Raw genomic sequence first — 10,436 nt, 5'->3', positions numbered from 1 at the left:
TAGTGATAATTGATATCTCATGAACATTTGTCTCCTCGAGTATTCTAGGTTACATTCTTGGATTGACAACAGTAAACACTTGATTCGAAATTGAAGTGACTGGGCATCGAGTTTCGTCAGTCTGATAATTTCTCAAAAGATTGTCCTTGTTCCACAACCTGCTTATTTGGACATAGAAGATTGATTTGTCTTACCCAGATAGATTGTTGTGCTTCCGAAGTCTCATTCAAGAATTGCTTCAAGGTCATGATCATCATCCTTCCCATGTCCTCAAATTTCTCACCTATCATTCATTACCTCCAACTTAGAGTAGGGACTTACTTGCATTTCCCCATCTCTCACCATATTATCCTCAAATTGATTCACCATTTCCTGGGCTTATTTTCTCCCACCGGACGTGCCAATTTGTTTTCCAAGAAAATTTGAAGGCGTGTCAAATGTCACTTTGACACCCATTTTTGGGTGAGATTGGATAAGACTTTTAATCAAACGATGCGGGTTTTAACTTGGTTGTTGATCATGACCTATTTGATTATGACAAAACAATAAAACCGAAAGAAATGCTGAAATAACTAAAAAATAATAGAAAGAAATCCTCAAAACGACATGAATATATAATTATGCCATTAAGGATGGACTTCAACATATTTTTACAACCTAAGAATCACAAATATAAACAAAGGATTAACTTGCAAACGAAAATGGAATGCTAACTATGAAAGCAACAGGAAATACAAACTAACTGTTGAAAATAAAATGAAAATAGCATGAGCAAAACTAAATTGGAAAGATTGCAGAAATTTTGTGGACGAGTTGTCTCCTCCTTTCCTTGAATCTCTTTCATTTTGTTCGATCTCTCAAACTGATCCATTCAATTTTTCCCCACCTTCTGTTAACTGTTCCATTCAAGATCTGATAATCCCGTTTATTCTATTGGGCCTGAAGTCCACTTGGTTTTTACCTCGGGCTTATATTAAATTTGGGTACAACAAAAATATTTCTATATTAAAAAAAAGTGTTTTTTTTAAATAAATTAACAGATTTTATTACATGAATTTTTTTATATCAATGTAATGGGTTTATTTCGATTTATTTTATTTAAAACTTGGACCAAATCAATTTTTAATGATTTTAAAACTAATTATAATTGCCATTGATTGAAAATCGATTCAAAAATCATACCGTTCGGTTCGATTTGGTTTTACATTTCGGTCCGATTTGATAAAAACCAATGATAATAACTAAATATGTGACCTAGGTTCATATTGACATAAATAATAGAGACGCTTTCTGAGAGGGATTGATTAGTCATTTTCTTGGCTTCGCACTTATTAGGCAAAAAAGTAGTTCAGTTCTCACTCTCAGTCTGTCGTTCGCTTGCTTGGTCCCGTATATCATGCCACGAATTGGATGGAGCAATGAGGTCATTATTGTCTTTTCATTGGAAGTAATCAAAGGGGGTAAATTGATAATACGGCTAATAACTGCAAATTTTAAAAGTTTAAATTTGGTGCTGTAAAAGCGGCATCACTCATGCATATCCACTTCAGTCAACCTTTGTTTGACCGGTGAACTTTATCAAAAAAACAAATCAATTCTTTTATTAAAAAAATTGTTTAAAATATTAATACAATCTGGAATTCAATTTTCTAATTTTCATAAAATAATACATGTATGTTTTCTTAAAAAATTAATGTACATAGGTTTTAAATGTTTCAGAGTTTTCTTGGATTTATTTATTACCAGTTTACTTGGTATATTTCGACAACCTTCCAACAAGTATTTTCAGTATTCAACTATCTCAAGAGTAACTTTTTAAGCTAGACATGAGAATTTTCTCCACGAGCTCGAGCCAGTAAAGAAAACCTGAAATGAAGACGGAGATTTTTTATTTTTTCGCGTTTAAGATCGTATTCAAATATGATAATATAATAATAATAATAATAAGTTTGAATTCGAGGATTCCCTTAACACGTGACCACCCCACATCATTAATGTTTTTGAAACGAAGATAGGGATTTGATCATTGCGGCTCGTGTTCGGGGATCAGGCAGGTACGGAATTCGAGGACAAAGATGAGGATGGCAAACTCGTTCACGTCCAGCCCTACCTCGTTGTCATCCTTATTTCGGACATTAGTTATTTAGTAGTATCTCACTTGTGCGATACATGAAGTATTAAAATTATGAATGTTTAAACTACTTAAATTTTTGATATAATGCATATATTTAATTGTTATTAAAAAAATATATCGTTTTATATCATATTCAAATATGGATAACAATCACACCATCAAATTAGATTATTTACCATTGTATTTGATATATTGATTGAGTATAAATATCACTAATAAAAAGAATAGAAAAATGTGTTAAAAAATCATATTTTATTTGTATATCAAAATTTTAAATAATAAATAAATAATTTTCAAAAAATAATAATTTATTAGATGAAAATTTTGACAAATTAGGGACCTCGGAAAGCCGTCGACTTGACTGTATATGGTTTCATTGTGTGTGTTCGGGATAGAAGCTTTGTATAAATGTATTACGATGATATTGCTATTAAGTATTTTTATTTAAGATCTTGGTAAACAATTATTTGCAAATTGACCTGGAGTTTTGAAAAATCCGAACATATTAGAGATAGATAGAATCAAAGAAATTGACGGGGGCCCTGCAGAATCGGTGGAGCATGTGGTTTAATTCGATGCAAAGCAAAGAACGGCTTGACATGCCGCCAATCCTCTTGAAAGAGAGGGTCCTTCGGAAACGCAAACATAGGTAGTGCATGGCTGTCAGCTCGTGCCGTAAGGTGTTGGGTTAAGTCCCGCAACGAGCGCAATTCTCGTGTTTAGTTGTCATGGTTGAGTTTAAAACCCTGAATAGATTGCCGAGGATAAGCCAGAGGAAGGTGAAGACGACGTCAAATCATCATGTTCCTTGTGCCTTGGGCGACACACTTGTTAAAAATTAAATTATTTTGGAACATTTTAAAAAATATTTATATTAAAGTTTAAATAATAATAATAATAATAATAATAATATCGATGCATGAACAAATAATATACCAAAAAATCACGATAACATTCTTCACTAAAAAGTTAAAAGCATAATATTATATAAAAAATTATATCTTATTTAATATTCAGGGAGTACAGATAAATAAATATGTAAACATTACACAAAACCTATGACAACAATCGAAATTAAATGAAATGATATGATCAATGTAATCATTTAAAATAATGTAATTTAGAATTAACTTTTTAAAAATATAATTCTGTTATGATCAAACGCTAACCAATAGACTAAATTCATAGTTATTAACTAAGACACAACTTTATTTTATTACTCTTGTGACAGTGCATAATGCAGCTATTTTTTTTGTGTATTATCTCATTCTTCAACAAAAAATTTTGTATAGATCATTTTCTTGTACAGCCAAATTTTTAAAAGGCATGGGATGAAATATAAAAAAAAAATTAATAATAAGAATAAAGCATCACTTGATAGGAAAATTTTGAAATAAAAAATAAATTAAGACGAGATAATAAAAATTAGTTTAATTAGTAATTTTTTTTTATTTTATTTCACACATATTTTCATATTTATGGATAATTAAAATTTCAGTTATAATTTTTTGAATAACTAAAGTTCTTGATAATATATATTAGGAACCAAGACTACTAATAAATGTATAAAAAAATTATTTATAATGATATTATTATCTAATTATACTAAAAAATAAATGTGAAGTACATTTGACAAATAATAGAATGTAAATATGGTTTTCCTATATATGTACAAATTATGTAAAAATATAATCGTATGATCATAATTCTATTATTATTTATAAAATGAAGAAAGCAAAAATACAAAGAACAAAAAGATGATTCCCTAGACAAACTTCAGATAATGAAAATTCGTTCAATCTTTTTCCTGAATGTACGCCAGATATTCAAAATCTTCTTGCCCTAATATTCCCCGAACCACAGTCCTGTGTAAAAGACAAACTAATGTTAAAAAAAAAAAAAAAAGAAAAAAAAAAAAGAAAAAGAAGCCCTTTTTGTCACTACAATTATAATTTTATATTTTACAAAACAAAGCACCATTTCTCCATAAAAAATATTATATACCAAGTTTTGTGAAAAATTTACATAATTCATAATAATTAGTGTACTTTTTTTGGTAGATTATTATAATTTAGAATATAAGATTAACCAATAGGTAATAATAACTACACGACACATGGTAAATCATGAGGAGATTTGTGTGAGCGCATGGTTTGAATCATATTGACACATTGCAAGTTATACTCATAATTGAGTAGGTCTATTGTGAGACGGTCTCACGAATCTTTATCCGTGAGACGTGTCAATCCTACCGATATTCACAATAAAAGGTAATACTCTTAGAATAAAAAGTAATATTTTTTCATAGATGACCCAAATAAGAGATCTGTCTCACAAAATATGACCTGTGAGACTGTCTCATCCCAAATTTTTGCCATAATAGTTTACATGATACAGATGTCTCGAGTTTGGGATGCGATATCTAGTTTAAAACCCGATTGTTTTAAGCTTCTTTTCCAACTATAAAAAATATATAAAAACTGTAATAAGATCAAATTTATCGGTGTTAGACTTGGCTATGGTTTGGGTTTGACATGGACCCGAACCGGACCATGCCTGTTGTCAACGGATTGGTCTACTGGGTCAGGGTCTTTGACCTAGAACCTTGATCGTAACCGCTTATATGGGAGCCGGTTACGAGTTTCAGATCTAGAACTCGTCTAACCGACGTGTTGATGAATGATGATATGTTTTTCATTTGTTTGAAATAAAATAGATCAACGTCTTATTCTGCATCGATAACCTATATTTAGGAATTTAAATTGATAAAGTATGCGCAAGAAAATTTAAAAAAAATGCAGATACTAATAATATTATTTTGCGATAATCAATGAATATAGACAAGAAAGACCAAGACATCAAAATTTAATATTGGCCTTTTTTTATAAATTTTTTGTTTAATATATTTGTATACATGGTAATTATGAGTGTTTTCACTCGTCTTTTACATGTTTTTTTCAAATTTTTTATACATGCCCTTTTTATTTTTTAAAACATGTTATTTTATTTTATTTTTCAAAAATTAAAGATCAAGGGAATCAAACTCGGACTCGACCCGTGACTAGGTCTAACCGGGGTTTGTGTTGGGTGGAAGCTCACTTCTTTGAAAGATTGTGTTGAGTTGTTGCTAGCTTATATTAAATGAGTAAGTCTTTTGTAAGACGGTCTCACGAATCTATATCTATGAGACGAGTCAACTTTATCGATATTCATAATAAAAATTAATACTCTTAGCATAAAAAATAATATTTTTTTATATTAAGTGGACACATGATTTCTGCAATTAAAAATATATATATACACTAAGTAGCCACATGATATCAGCAATTAAAAATATATATATATATAGTAAATTAAAAAGAAAAACTTTATTTAAAGCTTAGAAATGGTTAAATCTAAAACCAAACCCCCCCCCCCCCCCCCCCCCGCCCATGTTCTCATCCTCCTCCAGCTCCACTCCCTAAAGTAACACTGAGTAAAACGACAACATTCAAAGGCTGAGACACAACACACAAAATGCGTTTCCTCCTACTCTTCTTCCTCCTCCTCCTCCATCTCCATCTCTATATCCTCCACTCCGCCGCCTCTAGGAGGCCGAGGTTGCCGGGGTACCGCGTTCTCCTCTCCATAAAAGCTTCGATCACCGAAGACCCACAATCCGCCTTAGCCTCATGGAACGCCACCACCAGCCACTGCACATGGAAGGGTGTCACCTGCGACTCCTCCACCCGTCGAGTGACTGCCCTCGACATATCGAATCTCAGCCTTGTCGGCACGCTTTCAGCCGACGTGGGCAAACTGCGGTTTCTCTATAACCTCTCTGTTGCCGCTAACGGCCTATTCGGTCCAGTTCCTCCACAAATCGGTGACATTGTTAGCCTGCGTTATCTTAATCTCTCTAACAATGTCTTCAGTGACAGCTTTCCTACTCAGCTATACGGTCTGAAAAATCTCCAGGTCCTCGACCTTTATAACAATAACATGACGGGGGACTTCCCTTCGCAAGCCTTTTTACTTACCGAACTCCGCCATTTACATCTTGGAGGAAACTTCTTTACTGGGGAAATTCCACCGGAGTTTGGTTCTTTTCCACATCTGGAATACCTCGCCGTTTCGGGGAATGAATTAACGGGGAGTGTTCCACCTGAGTTAGGGAAAATGTCTCAGCTGAAAGAGCTGTACATTGGGTATTTCAACACGTTTTCAGGTGGGATACCGAAAGAGATTGGGAATTTGTCCAACTTGATACGGTTTGATGCTGCTAACTGTGGGCTTTCCGGTGAGATTCCGGCGGAGATTGGAAATTTACTGACTTTGGACACCCTTTTTCTCCAGGTGAATGGGTTTTCCGGGCCTTTGACTTCGGAGCTTGGGAACCTGAAAAGTCTGAAATCCATGGATCTTTCAAACAACGTTTTCTCTGGCGAGATACCACTCTCATTTTCGCAGCTTAAAAACTTGACCCTCTTAAACCTTTTCAGGAATAAGCTCACCGGCTCTATTCCTGATTTCATCTGCGAGTTACCGGAGCTTCAGGTGTTGCAGTTGTGGGAGAACAATTTCACGGGAAGTATTCCCCAGAATCTTGGGATTAATGGTAATCTGCAAGAAGTAGATGTTAGTTCAAACAAGTTGACCGGAAACTTACCATTGAACTTGTGTAATGGTAAACAGCTACACACGTTGATTACTCTTGGAAACTCCTTGTTTGGCCCGATTCCTGAATCATTAGGTCAGTGCGACTCATTGAATCGGGTACGCATGGGCGACAACTTTCTCAATGGCTCCATTCCGAAAGGGCTGTTAAGTTTGCCTCAGCTAACTCAAATCGAGCTGCAGAATAATCTCCTCTCTGGTTCATTTCCAGAGACTAATGTGACATCCACTACTCTGGGCCAGATTAGTCTTTCCAACAATCATCTAACCGGGCCGTTGCCACCGAGTATTGGTAATTTTGTGGCTGTACAGAAGCTTCTGCTCGATGGTAATACTTTCTCAGGGAGCATACCATCTGACATAGGGAAGTTACAGCAGCTTTCAAAATTGGATTTCAGCCACAACGAATTTACAGGCCCAATTTCGCCTGAGATAAGCTCGTGCAAGCTGCTAACTTTCGTTGATCTTAGCCGGAATCAAATCTCCGGTGAGATTCCGGATGAGATAACTGGTATGAGGATTTTGAACTACTTGAATTTTTCTCGAAACAAATTGGTGGGCAGCATCCCCTCTTCAATTGCTAGTATGCAGAGCTTAACATCTGTTGATTTTTCGTATAATAATCTGTCTGGTTTGGTTCCCAATACTGGTCAGTTTAGTTACTTTAACTACACTTCGTTTTTGGGCAATCCCAATCTTTGCGGACACTATCGGGGGCCTTGTAAAGGTGGTGTTTCTGATGGGGTTGAAAGACCTCATGAGAAAGGGACTTTGTCTCCATCCATGAAGCTTTTACTTGTTATCGGATTGCTAGTCTGTTCCATTATATTTGCCGTGGCAGCTATAGTTAAGGCTCGATCCTTAAAGAAAGCGAGCGACTCGCGTGCCTGGAAGCTTACCGCCTTCCAAAGATTGGATTTCAGTTGTGATGATGTCTTAGATTGTCTGAAAGAAGATAATATAATCGGGAAGGGTGGTGCCGGAATAGTTTACAAGGGAGTCATGCCCGATGGCGAACAGGTGGCTGTCAAAAGATTGCCCGTTATGAGTCGTGGTTCGTCCCATGATCATGGGTTCAATGCTGAGATACAGACTCTAGGGAGAATCAGGCATAGGCACATAGTTAGATTGTTGGGGTTCTGTTCGAATCATGAAACTAATCTTTTGGTTTACGAGTACATGCCTAATGGAAGCTTGGGGGAAGTGCTTCATGGCAAGAAAGGAGGTCATTTACTTTGGGATACACGGTATACGATAGCGGTGGAGGCTGCAAAGGGCCTCTGCTATCTTCATCATGACTGCTCACCTTTGATTATTCACCGCGATGTTAAATCGAACAATATCCTTCTTGATTCCAATTTCGAAGCCCATGTAGCTGATTTTGGACTAGCCAAGTTCTTGCAAGATTCTGGATCTTCCGAGTGCATGTCAGCTATTGCTGGCTCTTATGGATATATTGCTCCAGGTATTAATACAATTCAAACTAAGTAATTACTGATATTATGGCTCTTGTTAATGATGTATTGATTCTAACGTTTTTTGTGTGGTTACAATCTTAAGTTGGGATCTATTAGTAAGTCATTATGGTCTGAATTGACTTATGGCTTTATGGGGATTCATTTAACATGATACTAATATGATTTCAGTCTCTTTCAATGTGGTATGTATTCAACCACCTTTGGAAAAATAGTTTGAGATGTATATTAATGAGTCTACTTTGACTGAAAAATATTAATGACAGGATGGTCACCAAGAAAATGACAGTAAACAACTTAGGTTCTATTTTGGTTGGAAAATTTACAAATTTTATAGCATCCTTGAATTGCAAACTCTCTGGCTAAATTTCCCGCCATATAATTTACGTCCCTATCTAAGTGCTACTAAATTTCTGGCCTCGTTTGTGTTTAATAATCTTGGTAGATTAATTAATATCTTGATATTTTAGAGTATGCATACACACTCAAGGTCGACGAGAAGAGCGATGTATACAGCTTCGGTGTAGTTCTCTTGGAACTTGTATCCGGAAGAAAGCCGGTGGGGGAGTTCGGCGATGGAGTAGACATTGTTCAATGGGTAAGAAAAACGACTAATGGAAACAAGGAAGGAGTACTCAAAATTCTGGATACAAGACTCCCGACTGTCCCCCTCCACGAGGTGATGCATGTTTTCTACGTAGCCATGCTTTGCGTGGAAGAACAGGCAGTTGAGCGCCCCACCATGCGAGAGGTGGTGCAAATACTCACCGAGCTTCCAAAGTCGCCTAGCTCCAAGCTCGGGGATGAGGCATCAGGTGTCGAATCCGACCCGGCTGACACAAAGAGCCATGAACCTCAGCCAACTCAATCACCACCACCAGATCTTCTCAGCATATGACGCTTGCTCTCTAACGGATTTGCAAGTGATAATTTCTTTCCCTCTTGGCCATTTTCAAATTGGAGTAGCTTCAAATTTTGGGGTTTTGTTTATTTCCTAAGTTTATCAATTTTTCTTGTTTTCCTCGAAGGTTTGGGTACTAGCATGATAGCATTTACTTTAATGTCATGATTTTGGTGGTAATGTCCTCCTTTTCATAATTTATGTACAAAAAATATCAGTGGTGGGCCTTTTCCAAATCAAGCCTAAATTATCTTTACTGCCCTGTACTTAATTTGCTCTCTTATTTTGCAAAGTGGGTGACAAATGAAATATCAATGGCCCATATCCCATCACTCACCATGTTAGCTATAGAAATTACTAGACTCAACCAAAAACCATATATATATATATAGAGAGAGAGAGAGGGGGGGGATGGTTTTTATATATGTAAAATATCATCATTTAATACGATCATCATTATTATAGGTGTTTGGTTTATAGATACGTGTGTTTAAAAATGAACAATTAGCCTAGAAAAGGGAGACTGACTTATATTGAGCAATGTGCAATTTGTTCCAATTACCAAGAAAAGAGGCGTGGGATTCACTTGAAAACCACAATGCGTTTTTGCAAAGAATCAGGATTCATAATGAGAAATGAATGCTGCAAGTTGAGAAATGAATGCAAGTGAAGAAGCACGAGTCCATGACATTAACTCTTCTTAAAGTGAAGTCAAGAGATCTCTCTGTGGTAGTAATTAATAATTATTGTCAACATATAAAATATCAAAATATTAACCTTAGGACAAAAGGAATGGACCATTTATAATTTTGTCCATTTGGTTTTATTTCCGGGAAAATTTCTTCAAATTGGTGTATTCGAACATGTGCCTCTCAAGAATTCATAGCTTTAAACAAAGGCTCCATTGATTGGAGTGAAGCTACACTTGCATCCCAAAATTTCAAAGCAAAAATTTGTGTGAGACGGTCTCATGGATCATATTTTATGAGACGGATCTCTTATTTGAGTTATCTATGAAAAATATTAATTTTTATGCTAAAAATATTACTTTTTATTATAAATATCGGTAGAGTTGATTCGTCTCACAGATAAAGATTCGTGAGATCATCTCACAAGAGACTTACTCATATTTCAAATATTATATCACAGTTCGCACAGGGAGCAATTATTGCTCTGTTAAAAAGAATTATATACTCTCCTAAAAAAAGGATAAATATATGATTTAAAAATTTATTTAGTTTTTAGCTTTGCGAAATAATTCCATCAATCA

The 10,436-nt window shown here is 35.2% G+C and overlaps 1 protein-coding gene across 1 annotated transcript; it reads left to right on the top strand.

Moving 5' to 3' along the window:
• The first annotated feature begins 5,557 nt into the window (after nt 1-5,557).
• On the top strand, nt 5,558-9,422 carry LOC142539676 (uncharacterized). The gene is made up of 2 exons (XM_075645290.1): nt 5,558-8,255; nt 8,736-9,422. The coding sequence occupies exons 1-2, from the start codon at nt 5,651-5,653 to the stop codon at nt 9,161-9,163; spliced, it is 3,033 nt and encodes a 1,010-aa protein (XP_075501405.1). The 5' UTR covers nt 5,558-5,650; the 3' UTR covers nt 9,164-9,422.
• Nucleotides 9,423-10,436: the final 1,014 nt, after the last annotated feature.

This window comes from Primulina tabacum, chromosome 3 (assembly GCF_025594145.1).
Source record: "Primulina tabacum isolate GXHZ01 chromosome 3, ASM2559414v2, whole genome shotgun sequence".
Classification (NCBI taxonomy): domain Eukaryota; kingdom Viridiplantae; phylum Streptophyta; class Magnoliopsida; order Lamiales; family Gesneriaceae; genus Primulina; species Primulina tabacum.
This window is presented reverse-complemented; position numbering and strand designations above follow the sequence as displayed.